Source organism: Vipera ursinii, assembly GCF_947247035.1.
Source record: "Vipera ursinii genome assembly, chromosome: 1".
NCBI lineage: Eukaryota > Metazoa > Chordata > Lepidosauria > Squamata > Viperidae > Vipera > Vipera ursinii.
The window spans coordinates 301,012,175-301,033,037 of NC_139512.1; the positions used below are offsets into that span (position 1 = coordinate 301,012,175).

The window sequence follows — 20,863 nt, forward strand, 5'->3', positions numbered from 1 at the left end:
ACGTCTCTCTGTATGCATCGTGCTCTCTTCCTCCCCATCTGTCTAATAATTTATTATTGTGATTATGAGTATTTACTGTTGCAATGTTTTATTGGCTTTTGATGTTTGTAAGCTGCCCGGGGCAAGATGGGTGGCAGATAAGTCAAACAAATCAATAAGAAAGTTTCACAGGAAGGCTACGAAGGGTTGTTTAGCCTACAGAAGATTCGGTAGCAGTCTTCAGTTATCAGAAGGGATTTCAGAAAGGATAGGGAGTGATCTTCTTTGTTGCCCCGAAGGGCAGGGCCAGAATCACTAGGCTAAACCTCAAGGAAGTAGGCTCAGATTAGAAATCAGAAGGAGCTCCCTGGCTGCACAATCTGTAAGCCGGTGGAACAGGCTGTCACAAGAAGTGGTGAGTTCTCTTTTGTTGCGGTGGGGGGAGATTAGACAGAGGATCAATGGCTGTCTGTCAAAATTGTTTGAGAGGTTGAGAGGATCTTGCTATGGGCAAGGGATTGGGCTAGATAAGCATATGACTCTATTATTCTTTGCTTGAAATACCATTTTTTCCTCTTCCACTGAATTGGTTCTGATCCTTGGACTCTGCCTGGACAAAATCCCTGCAATTTTCTTGGCAATGTTTTTTTTTGAGCAGTGGTTTGCCCTTGCCTCCTTCCTGGGATTGAGAGAAAGTGACTGGCCTAAGATCACTCTGCTGGCTTTTTGCCTAAGCCGGGATTAGAACTCATAGTCTCAGGATTTCTAGCCTGATGCCTTAACCTCTACACCACTGCCTCTCTTTTTAATAATATAATTACTCTGTAAATCATTTTTTTAATCACATGCTTTATTACGAGAGGAATTTAAGTTGCAATGGGTCAAAATATTCTGTTAAAACACCTGTTGCGTTTGCAGTTTGGTTCAGATGCATTTCTTGAATTATATTTCTTTCTAGAATGTGTTGTAGTTATATTTAACCTTCCATCACATTTCAGTAAAAACAACTGAAGTTTATTTATAAGGTAGAAATTCATTTTTTAAAGAACTATGGAACAAATAACTAGAATATTCTATACTAATGATTCAGTAGCAAAGGTTTTGTTATTGTTGTTTAGTTGCTAAATCATGTCTGTCTCTTTGTGACCCCATGGACCATAGCATGCCAAGCCTCCCATCCCCCATCATCTCCCTGTGTTTGCCCAAACTCATGCCCATCTCTTCTGCCGCCCACTTCTCCTTTTGCCTTCAATGACAAAGGTTCTTCACATCTATTAAATATATCTCTTTGGATCATACAGTGAATCTAATTCAACACAAACTTCTTTTGTGTCTCTACTATATTCCACAGAAAACGTTCCAAAAAAGCTGGTTACCAACTCCTTTGTACTGAAAATGCAGTATGGATGAGGAACACTCACAGATATAACGTGAGTTTGTTCAATTAATATAGTTTTGGTTTAGTATTTGCAACATTTGGAATATGATACTGTAGAGCAGGGCTTTTCAACCGGTGGTACGCGTACCATCGGTGGTACTTCATCACCTGGCAGGTGGTATGCAACCCCTAGCCAAGTGTAGCAGAGGAGGGAACAAGCTAAAGCACCAACGCGCAGGCCTGGAGGAGATCAGCTAGAGCTGCAAGGCAGGGCTCAGCAGAAGCCCCAAGATTTGCGCACGCGGCTGCATGCTGGTTGGAGTTTCCGGTGCACCTGGAAGAGAAAAGGAGGAGGAGGGTGGAGAGAGGAGAAGTTATAAAAGGAGCAAGTTTTGGCAGGAGAGAAAAAAAACACACGGGGGAAAGAGAGAGAATAGAAGAGGCTTTTGTTAGTGAAGCGGTGAGGAGAGAGTGAGAGAGCGGCCTTTGCGAGCGAAGGGTGAGTGAAAGAGCGAGAGAGAAGCTTGTGCGAGCAACATGTGAATGAAAGAGCAAGAGAGAAGCTTTGTGAGCAACGTGTGAGTGAATGAGAGCAAGAGAGAGGTTTTTGCTAGCAAGGATGGGGGGGCGGTTGCGAGCAAAGGCTGAGAGAAAAAGGGAAAAGTGAGGGGGAGAAGGTAAAAAGAAAAGGCATTGATTTCTGAGTTCCACTGTTGCACTAGGAAGGAAGCATTAACTTTGAACTTCAACTTTTTACTTTTCCATAATATTATAAACTAGCCATTTCTATAACAACAAATGAATCTAACTAGTAAAGCCCAAAATTCCCCTCCCCTTTTTTTAGTCATCAAGTTTTTGACACCTTGCTAAGCACTGGTGGTACTCTAATATTGTCATGTGCTAAAAGTGGTACAATCTATGAAAAAGTTGAAAAGCCCTGCTATAGAGATCATTGTTGCTTAAAGATGCAATTATGTTTTTGAATTATACATCAAAAGTATAGAATGGATCAAGATATGAAGAATTATGAATAGTTATCACTGAAAAGATAATGAATCTAGAATTACAAGTATATATTGACTTCCTGTTTATGAATGGGTATTCTGTTAATGCAGTGGAAAGACTGATTAATATTTCATGTGTTTAATGAGTTATTTTAATTTAGGCTGAATATTTTTAAAATGTACTATAATATATTTTGGTCCCTCCCTCCCTCCCTCCCTCCCTCCCTCCCTCCCTCCCTCCTTCCTTCCTTCCTTCCTTCCTTCCTTCCTTCTTGGGCTCCCTAAAGTTGAAACAAACCTTTGGAAACTTGCTTGAATTATAAAACTGCTCAGTGCTATGAATATCAGAAGTGTAGCCCAAGGACCATGTCCCAGGCTCAAACCATCAAAGCAAAAGCATGCTTGGCAGCATCTTATTTTGGCCAGGTCCCATGACATTACTTCCTGCCTACCATATGAATTAGGCAGTTTCAAACCATTCTTAGCTGCATATTGGAGTAGTATTTTTCCTTTTGTTATGGTTCAGGATAACATACAATGACTGGGAACAGGGGCAACAGAGGCAGGAGAGGGATTGACAAATTGTATCCTGGTGTATTTTTTTTTTTTTTTTGCTGACAAGGATGGATGAAGATCACTACAGCTCAGCAATGGGAGAAGATTATCTCTTGTACACAATGGTTTCAGAAATAATCTGGATGCCTTAAGTGTTTGTAAACAAAGAGAAGAAGAGGGTGATGGACAGGCTAAGTTACAGTAGCTAGGGGGCACCATGGGTACAGCTGAAGGATCAGGTTAGGGGCCAATCATCATGGAGGAAAAAAATCTATCCATTTGGTCTCTAAGAGTCAACACTGACTTGATGGCACCTAATAATTAGGTTTGTGTATGAGTTTTTGTGTGAAAGAATCGACAGCACTCACTCACATTAACCATGATGTCATAAATCCTCCTAGGGCTCTGCAAGCAAGAACTGGTTAAATCTAAGCTCGGTGTCACGGTATCTCATCTGAAACAGTGGGGTGGGGCAGTTTCCTGTTGACAAGCAATATGCATCTTCTCAAATATTCATATCCTATTCTTGTGATTTCCCCGTCTTTTTAGACGGAAGCACTGCTTTGTCTTGCCAGCCTCCATTTATTAGATAGGAACATTAGAAGGCATGAAAGCAAATGCAGCAAGAAAATAGCAAGTGAGGAGAGAAAGACTGGTTGATTTTTCTGTCTCCACATAGGTCAACTCAATGACCTATTAATGCTCCTCTTCTTTTCTCAATCACCTATTGCAGAGGATGCAGCTGGTGGCAATATGGAGGTATTCTTTTTTTCTTCAGTTATGATGCAAAGTGCTGTCATAATGAAATGCATTTAACTTTTTGAGATTCTTGTGACTTTTTTAATCATGTGCAGCAGGTGGCAGCAGAGTACTTTAAATATTCCCTTCTGTTTGCACAAGGGATGGTTTTTGGTTGTTGTTGGTTTTTTTTTTTTTTGATAAAGGTAAAGGTAAAGGTTCCCCTGCACACGCGTGCTAGTCATTTCCAACTCTAGGGGCAGGTGCTCATCTCCGTTTCAAAGCCGAAGAGCCAGCGTTTGTCCGAGGACATCTCCGTGGTCATGTGGCCGGCATGACTAGATGCCAAAGGCGCACGGAACGCTGTTACCTTCCCACCATAGTGGTCCCTATTTTTCTACTTGCATTTTTATGTGCTTTCGAACTGCTAGGTTGGCAGAAGCTGGGACGAGTAACAGGTGCTCACTCTGTTATGCGGCACTCGGGATTCGACCCGCCAAACTGCCGACCATCTGATCGACAAGCTCAGCACCCTAACCCACTGAGCCACCGCATCTTTTTTTTTTTTGATAGTGAAAGACAAACAAAAAAAATCACTTTTAGAAATTCATGATGTGGCAATTAGGACAGATCTCTCTAAAATGCCCAAATATGATACAGTTTGGATGCAACAAACCTTATAGTTAACATCCTGAAACAAGGACTTAAGTTGTGCTGTGTGAGGTTTAGCTCTTTTTTCCAAGGGGGGGACAGAATGTCAGAACTGTCATCTCACATCTGCGCTTTGCTATCGCTGGGTAACAGTCTGCCATGAACTCTGGGGGAGGAAGGGGAAAGCTGGATGGGAGGAAGGGAAGCTTCACTCTTCATTGGATCTTCCTGAGGCACAGCTTCAAGGTCAGACAGCTGGGAATGGAAAGCAGCTGCACACCAGCCCACACTTTGAATATGATTGGATGATAGAGGACCAGAAATGGGAAGTACCTAAGAAAAGGAAAGTTAGACTTGGGGAATTTGGTGCATGAATTTTAGTTCTGGCATTGCTCTACTCTATTTCACTTGATCTTTAGTAAACTATGCCTTTCTCAACAAATGGAGTCAAGGATCATTCTTGCTTAAAGGTTCAAGTTGAGACAGTGTGCTTCTGATGGAATGTAGTGGGCTGCATTCCCAGGAGGGAGGGGGGTACATTCCAGAGGAGTAAGAGACAACTTAGTTCGGATAGTTTGTGTGAGAGAAAAGGGGTGAAGACAGTTCCTCCCTTATAGTTAACAGAATAACAGAGCTGAAAGAGCTTGGAGATCTTCTAGACCACCCCCTTGCTCCACCAGGAGACTCTATATCATGTCAGACAAATATTTGTCCAATCTCTTCTTAAAAATTTCCAGGGATGGAGCATCCACAACTTCTGAAGGCGAGCTGTTCCACTGATTAATTGTTGCCACGTTCAGGAAATTTCTCTTTAGTTCTAAGTTAGATCTCTCTTTGATAAGCCTCCATCCATTGCCCCTTGTCCTGCTTTCAGATGCCCTGAGTATAGATAGCAGACTGCTATAGTTTGGCAAGATTCTGTCTATAATGTGTAACAATAAAGACATTTCCTTAGAAGAATCATTACATACCTTTCATTCTTGGGACCTGACTTTGCTGCATTTACATGGAAACAATGGTTCACGTCTTCCCTCAGCCATGAAGTTCAACATGGCTGTTGTGGGAGGTAGACTGGGAGGTACCATATAAATATTGTATTCAGCTTCCTGGAACTAGAATGGTGAGTGACTGACCTCGACCTTTATAAATCTGAAAAAAAGCTGCCTGGCAAGATGTCTTAGATAGCTATTCTCTCTTTAATCAGGACATCTATTATCTTCTGCTACCAGCATTTTGGGTAAAAGGTTTGCATGAGAGTAGTGGCAGAATGGGTGACTTAAGTCCAACTATGTGTGCTAGACCCAGCATATAGCTGGGTAGGCAGCCATTCTTCCCTCACTGATAGCAGTTTCTCCAGGCACCTGCCAGATTCTTGAAGACTGGGAAATTACAACTGTCCACCACATCTGAAGCATGTGTTAAATTGACAAAAGCAGTGTTGTGCTGTTGTGACACAAGCCCCTCCTCTTTCATGCCTGTCAGTGATATTAGGAAGCACATGCAAAAATATCAGAGCTTGGGTCATTGTAGCATAACCTGGTTTCCATTATTCACTGCTTTTGAAACGGAGTGGGAGGAAAAAGAGAGAGAGAGATTTATGGAGAGGGAATGTCAACATTTGAATGTATTTTATAGGATGTTCCACCTGCTGAACCTAGGGTGAGCAAGCAGCAGTCTCCCAGGACATTTTGGCATCCGCAAGTTCTTGTACTGCTAAAATGTAGCCTTAAAATGGCAGTTTTAACATTGCGTGTTTCCCCCTTTTTTGGATGTTGGAATTAAAATCAGTGTGTCAAGGCTCTGGAGTGCCACATCTGAAAGCAAATAGAAGATTGTGATGATTGAAAGAAGGAGAGGAAGGAGAAGAGTTCAGTTTTACTTGAAATAATGCTTTACAAGGTAGGTATTATGTAGCCCTATAACATTTCAAAATGCTCCTGAAGCACTGGAGAAACCCAGATTTTGTTCAGATTTCTTTGGAGAAAATCCTGCTTCTCTTTGGTCACCCAGTGACTTTTTCCAAAGTGGTTTGACACTGGATTCAGTATTCAGCTGGATTTGGCTGTACTTGATTCCCATCAGAGGACTATGCCAACTGGACAGCTCTTTACTAGATCTCATTTTTATAAGTAAATTTACAGGGGTCACAAGAACTGTTGATATTTTAATATGACCTATTTTTAACCCTATTTTCCTTTTGGTTTCTTAGCTGTCTTGATTGTCGGAAATTAGAATACAGCATGTTTGAAGCATATATGGAGTGCTAAAAGAATAGTGAGTAATTAAGTAATAGTATGCCCCACATAAGTAGAAAAAGGTGCATGATAATAGTTGACTTGTATGCAAAGTATGTCACAGCATTCTAGCGTATCTCCATTATTTTCCAAGTAAAAACTAAATGTATTAAGAAATACATTGAACTGGAGAGTTTCAATTCCATCTACTGTAAACTACATCTGTAAATCTAAATAGGTAGATCTACAGAAATCTGTATCTTGATATCTACAGATATAACATACAGGTTTTCCTTTTCTTTTAAATTTTCAGGAGAGATAGAAATGTAATTTCTAGTTTTGTAATTATATGACATTATAAAGCAGAAGATTGTAAATACAAATGATTAAGGAAACATACACTGAGGAAAGAGGTCTGCTTTGATCGGGTTTTCCATAATAAACATATATAAAAATGGGAAATTACAAAGTATCGTAGCTTGCTTGTTTAATTGCGCCTTTTTATTCTTTCTTTAAGAAATGATTATAAAGTACATAAGACTCTTCTTTGAAGTTAGGGCATCAAAATGTTAATGTTTTATCACTTCACTTTTAAAAGCTGCATTTCCAAATGAGTAAAGGGCAATAAATTTTATGACAGCTGAATTATCTTCTCACCGTTATAAAAACTGGCAGAGGAGAAGGCAATTTCTTGACCACAGAATCGTCATTTGGTAAAGCGAAGCTAACACCTTTCCAGACGCATTCATTCAAAAAGGAGCAAAGCATGAAGAAGCCGTCATTCTTCCTATGGCTGCCCTTTTTCTTAGGTAAGGCACTTTTCGTTTGAAAACTTTCCAGACATACTTCAAGCAGAAATGCATTTCAGCAACTCAACTGAAAGCCACGACTGATTAGGACACCTCTGCGAAAAGACATTCTCTGATGGTTCTACATGCTGAAGCAGAGAAGACATAACTAAAACAAATCTAGGGTGGTGAAATAGATCGTATCTTTGAAAGGAGCTACTGCAAGCTGAAACATTATAATGCCAAGATAGATGTGTGTTGCGTTTTGTGCTGATGACAAATGTAGGAACATAGGATCGATAGTTATGAAGTGTAGCTTCCTGAGAGAGATGATTTCCCCATCATGATTTTGCATCGCCAACCGCTGTTGGAATGAAATGCAGAAAAAGTTCTGTAATTACGAGTTTGAGAGAAGTTCCTGATAACTGAATTTCAAAATTTTTGTTGCAGGCAACCGCTGTTTTTAGACATTCTGTGCAGCTGTGCCCTCTCTTATGAGAAAGAGCAGTAAGATCAAATGTCAGTTCCAGTGATACTTTTATGTAATTGTTTTATATTTTAATTAGATGATGTTATTGGAAGCATTTTTAAGAATCCACAATCCAGTCATTAGCAAGTGTATCTGTTGAAACCAATCCTGTCATTTGTGTAGAAACTGAACATTTACACTACAGGCACAAAGCCATCATATGACTCAATCAATAGGAATCAAAAGAAAAACAGTGCAACAAGGAAATAAATTAAACACATTTTTTCTTAAAGGGACTGCAGCTCATATTCTAACAGCCAAGGATAAAATGAAAGAAGAAATGGAACTGGATGTAAGTCATTGTTTCTGCAGAATTGCAAGATGAAAAGGGATGTGTGACATCTCTCAAACATGACCTTCCATTTGGATATGGCAATTTTTGACTGGGAGAGCATGTGCATAAATCTAGAAAAGACAGTGTACTCAGGCCTCTAGCTTTCCAGTTATTGAATCTGATTGGCCCGGCAGATGAATTTAATCCCTTTTTATTAGCCTCTACTAGTTAAGCAGAGCAAGATAGTTTAGGCTTGTAAGGCAGGTATGCATACCACAGTTTCTCCCTCTTAAAGCAGATGCAGCATTATGTAGATAGGGTAAATCAAAAAGTAATGGGAGGCAATGGGGTGGCATGTTCATATTTGGTTCTGAATTTTCTGGTTGCCCTGCTTTAATTAAATACACAGCCACCAAGTCTGAGACAAAAAAAATAGTTTGCTAGTTCAGCAACAATGGAAAATAATAGCCAACTATCTGTGCTAAAGATAGATCCAGTTGCTAGTCCAATCAGTATATGAAATCCAGAGAGCCACAATCGTCTTTCCCATCTCAGATATCAAAGTGGTTTAGGTGGACCTTTTCTATCTAGGCTCCAATGTCAGATCTTGATTGGTGAAGAGAATCAGAATCTTCACTGTGCTTAGACTATCAACTCCATGCTGCAGCTGTTCCTGAATACTTAAGAGAGGTCCACATATAGATTATGGAACTACAGTATTGATTCTAATTTTAAGACTTCAGATTTTCTTTTTCTCCAAGGAGTCTCCAAACTCTTCTAAAGGGTGGTTAAGATTACTATAGGCTGTCTGATACCAGAACAATTAGTATGAACAAAACATAGATTGGAAGGTAAAAGCCCCAAACTGCCTTTGTAAAGTAAACAATGAAATATTAAACATAGAAAGCAATGAAATTATTTGGAAAATATCAGGATATTGATGACAACCACTGCACCATCAGGCAAAAGAGCCATGATGATGCAGTGGTTAAAGTGCAATATTGCAGGCTAACTCTGCCCACTGCCAGGAACTCGATCCTGACTGGGTCAAGGTTGACTCAACCTTCCATCCTTCCGGGGTCAGTAAATTTGTAAACCACTTAGAGCAGGGGTGTCAAACTCAATTTCATTGAGGGCCACATCAGCATTGCGGTTGCCCTCGGGGGGCCGGGTGGGTATGGCCAGGGTGGGCATGGCCTACTGAGTGGGCGTGGCTAGAGTGCATATGGCCTACTGGGTGGGCATGGCCAGCTCTACATTGTTCGCATCAAGGGTGCCTATGGGGGTCTGGGCAGGAGTGGGACAGATCTGAGGGTCTCTGGCAGAAGTAGGGTCTCTGGGCCAGGGCCAAGGCAGAGGGGGCTGTTCCTTCACTGTTTCCAGGATGGCTTCGCGGGCCGGATCCAGCCCCCGGGCCTTGTGTTTGACATGTCTGACTTAGAGAGTCCTAAAGCACTGTGAAGTAATATAGAAGTCTTAAGTGCTATTGCTATATTTGATAAAGAATGTAGATAGCCATTTTACTGACATTTCCTTGCAGAAACAATCTTTTTATGTTTTAGTGACATGGTCTATCAAAAAATATTTCCTGGAAGAGTGGATAAACTTTATTGTTTTAGTGTTGTGGATCTGATGGTCCATTCTAGCATACTGACTGTCCTTTCAATCACATTGTTTTTCCTACAGCCTCTAAGGAACTACAAGTTACAAAGTTCTCATCAAACTTCACCTTCAGGTATTGGTACTATGGAGCATATTCAAAGTAAAAGATAAGAGTTATCTTATTGAGTACAAAAATGTGGGAGTCAAGTTTACTTATGCCATCCAAGTCCTAGATAAATCACCAGGGGAAAATACTATTCTGATCAAATGAAAATGAGTGAAATAATGGATTGTTATTACTTAATTATATATTTTTATTAGCTAGGATAAAATATTCCATCCTTATTATTTAGAATTATTTCAATCAAATGTTATCTGCTTTGCACATAGCATTAAAGTGTCTATGTGTAGGAGTGCACAAACACAACTTATACATATATCCACTTTTAGAATAAAGCAATATGCATGTTTAAAAGTAATTGTAATGTTTTGGATTTGCCTTTATTTTAATTTAAATAAATAGAGATAAGGAAAACTATTACTTTACTTGGTCAACTGATAGCCAATGTTTTATTTCTTCAGTTCACACACTGCGACCATCTGACATTCAACTAACTGTTGCTATAGGAAGTTTGGAAAATGTGAGTATAGCAGTGAATTCTCTTGAAAAGGATTGTGCAGAAGTACAGTAATCTTTAACCAGATAGAAAAACTGCTAGTCAATTGAATCAAGGAAAAGTTGACAACCTATGAGTTGGCTCCTGCAGCCATGTTCTTACCAACTACTAGATCTGCAACATTCCTAGTTTTTCTCTATCTGTCTAATATTTTCTCTTGGGTGATTGACATCTCAAGTTCCACACATCTAAAACTTTCTGTCTTTCCCCTATGCTTTCCTTTCTTTGTACCTTCTCTTTTTCTACTTGTAATATTTTCATATATTAAAGTGGTAGAAAATCTTAGTTCCACCATCTAGTATATATTCTGCTTTAATTCTTATATTTCAGTTTACAAATTCTCTTCATTAGACTTTTTTTTAAAAAAAAAGTAGAGACCAAATATTGTTCCTTCATCTCAGCAGTTCTTCTGATGCAAACAGGCATTCTCTTTTCACTTCTTCTGCCTGCTTTTTGTTCTTCATTTCTGTTCTTGGGTTACCAAGCTCAATACTGGAGCAGGAACAGGAACAGAATTCATTGCCATCATAGAATTTCCCTTTCCTCACCCTTTCTTCCCTGGTAATAGTTCAAACAAAAAAATTGTCATCATCTTCCTTTTTGTCTTTATTTCCAGATGGGAGATTCTGGAAAGGAGCAAGCAGGTTTCTTCCAAAGGTAGTACCTTTTATTAGGTTTTACTCATTCATCTACTTTGTAGAGTCCAGATCTTTCCTTTAATAATAACGGAAGAAATCTGCCTGAGGCAGGAATCAGTATAGAAGGAACACAATATTACAACAGGAGAGACCATATTACAACACGTAATATGGTCTCTCCTGTTATATTTACAGGACCAATAAATGGAGCAAATATATGACCAGTCCAGCTGGCGAGCTGTTCCAATAAAGGTAAAGGTAAAGGTTCCCCCGCACATGTGTGCTAGTCGTTTCCGACTCTAGGGGCCAGTGCTCATCTCCGTTTCAAAGCTGAAGAGCCAGCGCTTGTCCGAGGACGTCTCCGTGGTCATGTGGCTGGCATGACTAGACGCCAAAGGCACACGGAATGCTGTTACATTCCCACTGTAGTGGTCCCTATTTTTCTACTTGCATTTTTACGTGCTTTCGAACTGTTAGGTTGGCAGAAGCTGGGACGAGTAACAGGTGCTCACTCTGTTACGCGGCACTCAGGATTCGACCCGCCAAACTGCCAACCTTCTGATCGACAAGCTCAGCATCCTAACCCACTGAGCCACCGCGTCCCCCACCACTGTTCCAATAGAGGATAGCTAAATAGTCAAATATACGTATACCGTAATACTAGGATCATATTTCTTTCATTTCTGTCCCAATAATGAACAGGAACACTAATGGATATATTGGATACATTGATATGTTGGATTCCACCACTCTTATGTGGATTAACAAGTAGGAAAAGAGGTGTCATGGCCCAGGTTCAGGATTCAGATTCTGAGTTCCAAATGAACATGTGGTATGTCAGCTTCAGAAGGAATCACACAAGGCTGACCAAACACCGGCAACACTTGAGCAGCTGGAAGAGTCATGTAGACTGGTATAAGGTCTCCCAAATGATGTACCTGATGGTTTGAGAGGAGAGCACAACACCAAAGGTCTATTCGGCTTCTCACCAAACAAAGAAGTAGACTTTCTACTTAGTGACAGCTGGCTGCAGCTTATATAAGAATCTGCTCTGCCTCTGTTCTCTTTGCTGGAAGCAATGTCTGACTTCCGGCTTGTGTGTGAATTCTAATTTCAAACTTCTGACCGTCAGACTGGCTGACAATCTTGACCCAGAGCTTTGAAACTTGGAGACAAATTTGGATGATTCTTCCAAATGTTCTTGTTTCAAAACAAACTTTGCTTTGTTGACATTCCTTATGCTTTTGATAACTCTGCTCCCTGAAAGTAAAACTGATAATCTCCCGAGAAAGTATGTCTGCTGAAATCTGAAGCACAACAGTGGGTATTTCTCTGAGCCTTCTTTGGAAATTACATTTTCTCATCCAGATAGCCCATTGGATGATCAAAGGCCATCTGATATATTTTACGTAACATTCAGTTTGTCCTCCATTTCTACACTGAATAATAGCAATTAAGATTTTAATAGTGGGAAGAAGAAAAATAGATGATTGCTGGACTCAAAAATAACTCTTTTTAGGAAAGAGGTTTCTTTGCTAAACATCCCACAATCAAAGTAACTGAGAATTGCTTTCAAAGGTAATATAGACATTAAATGGAGGGGAGGGGAAAAGACCAGGCCTAGTATACTCTGGGATCCATTACTCTGTATGAAGGAATGATTAATTGATGTTTCTATTTTTAGCTCAGAACAAGACTTTATTCAGGGAAGCATGAGAATACTTACAGGTATGTCTTAAATTCTTGACAGAACTATTTTGTTAATGTTTTGGATCAAATAATGTTTACCATTATTTATGTCGTGGTTTGTAGAAGCTTTTGATGACAATGAATAGCTCATATAATGGAAAAGGCTGAGAACCTGAGTTTGAGCACTTCAAACAAACATCTGGCTACTCATTGTTTTTAGACCAGGCATGTCAAACTGACGGCCCATGGGCCGGATGCGTCACGTGGAAGCCACGCCCACCCCATTGGCAGCAATGGCAAAACTGTCCCGATATGTTGCGTGACATCATGTGACGTCGCGAGTTTGACATACCTGTTTTAGACCTTCAGCATGGAAGAGTCATAGCCTCCCTAGAGAAATAGTTTTGCTGAAGTATGCTTTTTATGCTCAAGCCATTTGATCCACTCCTAATATCTGGGTGTTTCTGAGTCATGATCTGGTTTCGGGCTGTTTGATTGGCTGGTTGTTGTTGCTGGGCCATGGTCCTTGGTGCTTAAGTATCATCTGTATCATGCAAATGGTGTTTGTTAATTTGGTTGCCTCTGAGTCATGGTATGGTTTTGGGAATAATAATAATAATAATAATAATAATAATAATAATAATAATAATAATAATAATAATAAAGTTGGAAGGGACTTGGATGTCATCTAGTCCAACCCCCTGCTCAGGCAGGAAAGCCTATCCAATATTTTTAAAAACTTCCAGTGTCGGAGGATTCACAGCTTCTGGAGGCAGGATGTTCCACTGATTAATTGTTCTAACGCTCAGGAAGTTTCTCCTTATTTCTAGATTGCTTCTCTCTTTGGTTAGTTTCCATCCATATGAACCAATTATACTTATTAATTATACAATTAATTATACAATTAGACTGAGGGGTTTTAATTTAATTTAATTTAATTGGGTTTTAGTTTAACTTCAGGGACTGTAATTTAATCATAGTTTTAACTGATTTTAATTTTGTATGCTATGTATTTTAATTTTCCCTGTAAACCGGCCTGAGTCCTACGGGACTTATATAAATTTAAATAATAATAATAATAATAATAATAATAATAATAATAATAATAATAATAATAATAATAATAATAATAATAATTTTGTCTATTGTAAAATCTTTTTCTTTTAGCATCATTAAATAATATAAATCGCAATCTCAAAAAGCTATGTTTAATTAAATTTGGTTATATTAAAATAAGAGGTGATTTGAAAATTATAGGGTTGCAGAAAACCATGACAAACTATTTTCAGAATAGTTTCATGGAGAAGTCTTTAGGGTTCAAGTTCAACTCAAAGGAAATGTTACTTTATTATAGTAAAATTAATATTACCACTTGCCATGGTAATTCCCATTCTAGTCTTCCTTCTGTATTCCCTTTTTTTAAACAATTCCCTAAATTGTTGCCTAGTGGTTTCATTGTCACGTTTGCATAAGCAATTCCAGACCCTGTGAATAAACTGTACTAAGTTTATATCTTTCAGCTCTTATTAGGATGTTTAATCCTTCTGTGCAACATTACTCTCCTTTGGATAGAAACAGTGGGATTTTATCAAGAAATGGAACTATGTAAGTTCATTTTTTAATGTACTGGGCTGCTTCTTGTTCATCTGGGTGTCATTGTTGCAGTGATGAATGATGCTGTAGATGGAAATAGTGCAGGAAGGACATATTTTTTTAAATTGGAGTAATTACCTATTTATTTACTTGCTGCATTTCTATGTAACTTTTTATTTGCTTGGGGTTTTTTTAGAAAATTATCAGAAGCATTCCATATTAAAAATAATTACAGGGAAGCTACTGAATAGGAAAAACAGGAAAAGGAAAGAAATTAAAATTGTTAAGCTGGTAAGAATGACAGTTGTTTTTTTTCATAATCAGGATTGTTAATAAAAAGGAAACTGTACAGATGGCCCTTGATTTACAACTAGTCATTTATCAACTATTTGGAGTTACAACTGCCTTAGGAAAAGGTGCTTTAAACCACTTCTGGCTGTCATAAAATATGCTGTTGGCCCCATCCATCCAATTACCATTTTTTCAGAAGCTTGGCAACTGGCTCACATTTACAGCTGGTTGCAGAGTCCCACAGTCGTGTGACCATAACTTGTAATTTGGCAAAAACAAACAAACAAACATTCAAGAGAATGGATTCAGTCTTACGGCTGTGTAATTTGCTTAATGACTGCCATAAAAATAGCTGTAAAATTAGGTCAGATAAGGTGGCTGCCTCACTTTAAAACTTAACAACTTAACAACCAAAATACCAATCCCAATTGTGGTCATAAGCCGAGGACTACCTACAGTATAATGTTATGTAGGAATTTCCTTGGGAATGGGGGGAGGGAATAATCAGATAAGAGAGGCCCCTGCATAATAAAGAGATTTATAAAGTACACTGTATCCCTCTTTTGTTCTCAGTCTGTAAAGGAAATGGTGGAATATTTGTACTTTCAGACTTGTAAGATCCTGTTAAGGTAGCATTACAAGAAAGTCGAATCATATCATCTGGTCATGTTTCCTGTCTACTTCTACCTGGGAAGGCTGACGTCAGTCCCACAAGTCTGAAAATGTAAATATCCCACTATCTCCATTAGTAAAGTCCTTTAGACTTTCTGAATACTGTACACACCCTACTTCTTTTTTTCTTCTCTTGGCTTCTGAAAACATCACTTAAGAAAGGGCCATTTTGTACATTGGAATAGCCTGGAGTCTGTAGATTAAAATTCATCTTTCTACCTGCAAAGAAAGAACATTTACCTGCTTAACCATTTTCCCCCTTTGATTTGTGACACAGTGATCTTTTGGATCAAGCAAAAGAACTTGTGGAGAGCATGAGGGAGATCCAGGTATATGTATTGTAACATATTATATATAGTACAACAATCTGCTTATATTTATAATCTCTTGATTTTTTAATGTTGGCCAAAAACATTTTCATCCTTGTAGCATGTACATATATTAGACATGTCTTTCCTGTGCATTCAGGCAGTGGTTCTACCAACATTTGTTGATTTCTCATGTCACAATGCACATGTGACAGGATCAGCCCTAATAAATTATAACTGGAAATTCTGCTTTGGATTCTCTGGATGGAGACACTGACGTTTTAAGTTAGGATACCAAAATGCTAAAGACAAAGACTTGGAAGACCACCAATTATAATCATATCCTGTATTCTTTTGCTTTGTCTTACTTATAGTATTATGATGGTCAAACCTTAAAAATTAACATATTTATATAAAACAGCAGCACTTAATTCTTGGTCCTATGGAACTAGGGACACATTCATATTTTTCCTTTTAATTCTGACAATTGTTCTGATTTTTTTTTAAAGGCCAACTAGCCTCTTTATTTAACAGTTAACAAGACTAGCTAAAATGTACTAGGATAAAAAATGGATTTTTAAAAAAAGTATCAGATATGTTAATATCCCATTCTCAGATGGTGGGGAATTCTGAAGACCCCCTAGTTTGGTGGAAGCCTGTGTAACTTTACTGATAATTGGGACTGTCCCAGGCCTCATCAGCTCACTTGAATTCCTCAATTCCCTTCCAAGTCTCCTTTGCATTGCAATACTTTCCCTCCCCTTCCATTTCTGTTGTGTGGTGGTGAGCAGTGGTGTGTGGCGAGTCAACCATGACAAAGCCATTCATATCACAGAAGCATTTTTATGAGAAACCCCACTCTACGTACTCCCCTCTTATCTGGGCATCATTCAACTTTTTTCATGACAGAAACTTTCAAATTAGAGTTTTTTTCCTAACACTTAAACAGGTGCTGTGTTCTTTCCCTTTAGCTGTTTGACTATCAGAATGACTGGAAGCTAATCACAGTTTTTCACCCGTGTTCTTCACAGAACTCTGACTCCCAGGTAAATAAGAGTGTATTTACTTGGAAAATAGACCAAGAAATTGAATTAAAGAATAAACAAATGGTGGATTTTGATGTTTCTTGGATGGTGCCAACTTTCTTTAAAATATACAAGCCACCCTAGGCGGGGACATCTGCAGGGGACAAAAAAGGCAAAATGGTAGGCCCCACAACGCCTGTAAAAAAAGTGCTGGAGCTTTGATTATATGGTCATGGCTGCTATATTGACTATTCTGACCACTCTAGGCAGTGGCATCTTCAGCATCTCACTGCTGTTATCTGAATGATAAATGCTGCACAGCTCATGCAAAATTGCAATGCTTGTAAATATGGGTGTGGCTTTATTACACTGCTATGAGACTGATTTTCCTTCCCAAATAATACTTTTTTTTCCTTTAGTAGTATATTGCCCTATAATAATTTGTATTATTACAAATAAGTCATTTTCCTAAGAGATAAGCATTCTCCTCTTGAAGATTTAATCAAGTATCTGTAAATCAAAATATAGTAAACATTCTTAAATATGTGTATAATAACAGTTACTCACCTCCCACATTTTCTGAAATGCTAGGAATACCACAGTTAATAACTTAATATGGAAAAGTCATTTTATTTATGCTTGCAGTCAGATAAAGTACCAGATAAGTAGCATTGATATCACAGTGTTGAAATTTACCAACAAATGATTTTCAGTGGTATATTTGGGAGTTTTACATTTTGCATTTCAAAAAAATGAATAATGTGTAAATGATATATAAAATATGTCGAAACTTAAAGTGCCTACTTGGTCCTTAATTTTTTTATACTATTCACTTTGGTCCACTTCTGATGTTCTCATTGCACTGTTGTCATGGCCCTGAAATTCATTTTTAATTTAAAAAAATATTATGCCAAGTCATGAAAAGATAGGCCCTTTGCCTAATCTAAAAACAAGTAAGACTTCATTGGACATTAGGTAAGCTCAATGACAAACCTTGGAAAAGATATACGGTTTTTGTCTTCACAAATACATATTAAAAATGATTTCAAAATATGATAATTTAGCACAAGAAATTCTAACCGTCCCTATAAAAAGTATTCATCCCAGTTAAAATTAGGGTTTAGTTCTAAAATTATTGAATACAGATTCCATAACCATCTTTTTATTGATTAAATTAACAGGGTAACACAGTAAGAAATGGAGGATTGCCATTCTTTTTGAGATATATTTACTTGAGATTCCTTTCCAAGCTGTTGAAATAACAGATATGGAAGGCAGGCATTATTCTGAAGTGTTCGATCTGGAGTGAAAAAAGATTGTGTTCTTGACCATTTCCTCATATAAATTGTTTTATTTTGAACAGGATATTTCCCGGCTCAACAGCATAAAGAAACTTGAAAGAGTATTGGATTTTTTATACAGAGAAGTATGAACATTTTCCCAGATTCAAAAATTTTGAAACTCTGGAATTATTCATATAGACTTATGTACAGCCTATGCATATGCATGTATCTGTGACAGCCAGTGTAATATAGTAGTTAATGGAATAGGGAGACCCAGTTTTCTTTTAGGCATGGAAGGCAGCTGGGTGATTTTGGGCCAGTAATTCTCCTTCTTTCAACACTAGATTGAAAAGTTGAAAAATACTTATCAATTTTGGGCCAGCAAAATAGAAAATGGTCTATAACTTTCAGTCCAAGCACCGTCATCCTGTAATGGATTGATTCAGGCTGTTATTATTACTACCATTATTAGTAACCCTATACACACAAATATATACAGACCTACAGATATTCTACCTACTATTATATTTGCCCCAGGATGGTTTATAGTGTAACAATAAATATTTAGCTCTACTCAAACTATTGAACATGAATTATTGCTATTTTTACAATAAAAACTGTAAAAATAGTAGCATTTATAATACATCTGTTGCCCACACATAATATGCCTTATGGGAAAATGTCTGGTTGCCTAATTTATTCACATTGAATTACAAAGGCAGTTCAATGAGGTTAAATGAGCATATATTGGTGTGCATGGAACATCCTTCCCCTTACTGTAGGTTGGGGAAAGTTGTTTTAGAGTTCAAGGAAAGGGAATAGGATCCAGCTCAACGTCATACACCTTTTTCGTTACTCTCATACATCACCCCTGTTGTATCTAGTTTTGCATGCGGATAATTGCTGTTAATATTATTTTACAATCCAAAAAGCTTACAGTTTCAGTATTGTTTGTGTACAGTTATGGCCCTACATAAATGGCATGTTTAATCTGGATACTCACTTGATCCACAATACACTAAGCTCACAATAATCAAATAGGTTGGGTGTGTGCAATCTGCTCAGAAACCTAACCAAGAATAATACCAAACAACCTGAGCATTGTGGTGAATATATCTGATAGGTTTTCACCTGATTCAGATAAATTGTTGCATGAATACTACCTCTCCAGTTATTCTTTCACAGACTAAATCAGCATCCACTGTCTCAGTGAATCTTCTTTTACCATTCCCTTTCATCCTGAAATAGTGAGTAAGGTTGTGAAGCCACAAAAGTTTACATTATAAACAGTACAGATTGGTGATAGAAAGCCTTTTCTGAATTAGGAAACTATTGCAGTAATTCATTTGGCTATTCTTCTATCACTGCAGGTTCCTAAAGTCTTTGTAAATCTGGTGGATTTTACATTGCTCCCAATCTCAACTCTTTCACACACAGGTCGGAATTATGTCAGGTAACCCAAATTTCTCCTATTGATAGATTGAGACAGTTTTCCTCTTCCATTTTAGATATGTATTGTTGTTTTCTATTTTTTCCCCCAAAGGTTTGTTCCAAAAATGCTCTATATAGTTTGGCAAATCACTTGTGATTTAGGCTCTGCTTGTAAAAGTTTTTACTTGGGGCCATTTTGCCCATTTCTGTATTATCTTGACATGTACCATTTGTGCATGTTAGTAGCTGAGTCTTCCCTAGTGTGGTGCCACACACAAACACACAACCTAATCTTTCCATTTCCCAAATTTCCAATATGCATCTTGAGGATTACTGCCCTATTTGAATGATAAGTGCATGTTTTTGGTGTATTTATTTATATTACCGCATTTCTAGCCCCACCCCCACCCCATCCCCACCAGTCCCAAAAGACTAGGTAGCAAGTTATGGCCATTGGAGCCTGTGGAGTGACAAAGGTAGGTCTCTGGAGAGGTTGGTGGTGGAATAGCTTCCTATTGAATGAAATACTTCCTTTAGTCTCTATGAATTTCGCTTAAGCTTAGGTCACTCTAGAACAGGGGTCCCCAACCCCTGGTCCATGGACCGGCAGTGGTCCGCAGCATGCCAACAACAGGCCCATGCAAACAAGCAAAGCCCCATCCACAGGATGCAGGCAGTATGAGAAAGCACACCCCCTCCGGTTCGCTGAAAAACTTTTCTCCATGGAACAGGTCCCTGGTGCCCAAAGGTTTGGGAGCTGCTGCTCCAGAACACCCTGCAAGGGGCACTCCAGCTTGACAGATTGTCATTCCCTTCTTAGCAGTCCAAATAAAGGATCCATGGAGAAACTGACAAGATTCTTTGCCTTTCCCTTCCATTCTGTATCTTTTCATGAGGAATAGCTGTTTAGATTTTTGCTGATGCAAGATCTGTTCCTTCTCCTTCCTCCTTTTTCTCAGCATCACAAAGTTCTCAGATTGTTTTCAAATTGCTTTTGAAGTATCAAGGAGTAGATGCCATAAGCAAGAACTTTTAAAAATATATCTTGGCGCTCATCTTCTCCTCCCCTCCCACCTGCCTCAAAGAGTACACTGCATTTACATATGTAATGAAACAGAAGGAAACAAGAATACATTGCATCTACATATGTGAATAAACACAAGAAACGTGACTTGGATTTATTAGATATTGGAACATTGGAACATTTTTATCAATTTTTGAGCATCTTGGCATTTGGGAATCTCAGGACTTTATCTGTAAATAAATATACAGGAGATGATACTAACAAATGAACTTTTGTCAAGGAGTTATCATGCCAGAAAATAATACAAATCTTTTAAAGAGGAAAAGTATTGATATGCAAAATATTTTGAATTTGAAATGTTTTTAGCTTGAAGCTTCCTATTTCAAGTTAAAATTAGTTGTCCTGAACTTCCTGGATGTGCTCCCATTCTGTTCCCAAATTTTTGGAAGTGTTGCAAGTTGAACAGCTTTTTGAATAATTGATTGGAATGAATGAAACAG

At 38.3% G+C, this 20,863-nt stretch overlaps 1 protein-coding gene across 1 annotated transcript in view; it reads left to right on the forward strand.

The window, feature by feature from the left end:
- Nucleotides 1-8,124: 8,124 nt before the first annotated feature.
- Nucleotides 8,125-20,863, forward strand: part of PLB1 (phospholipase B1) — a gene marked incomplete at its 5' end in the record, with an annotated part of 116,444 nt that continues 103,705 nt past the window's right edge. Inside the window, 10 exons of the mRNA XM_083348375.1 lie at nt 8,125-8,148; nt 9,817-9,865; nt 10,315-10,373; nt 11,026-11,066; nt 12,732-12,775; nt 14,257-14,341; nt 15,570-15,621; nt 16,572-16,646; nt 17,989-18,051; nt 19,279-19,361. Coding sequence (XP_083204501.1) covers nt 8,125-8,148; nt 9,817-9,865; nt 10,315-10,373; nt 11,026-11,066; nt 12,732-12,775; nt 14,257-14,341; nt 15,570-15,621; nt 16,572-16,646; nt 17,989-18,051; nt 19,279-19,361 — 575 coding nt within the window. The remainder of the gene's footprint in view (nt 8,149-9,816; nt 9,866-10,314; nt 10,374-11,025; nt 11,067-12,731; nt 12,776-14,256; nt 14,342-15,569; nt 15,622-16,571; nt 16,647-17,988; nt 18,052-19,278; nt 19,362-20,863) is intronic.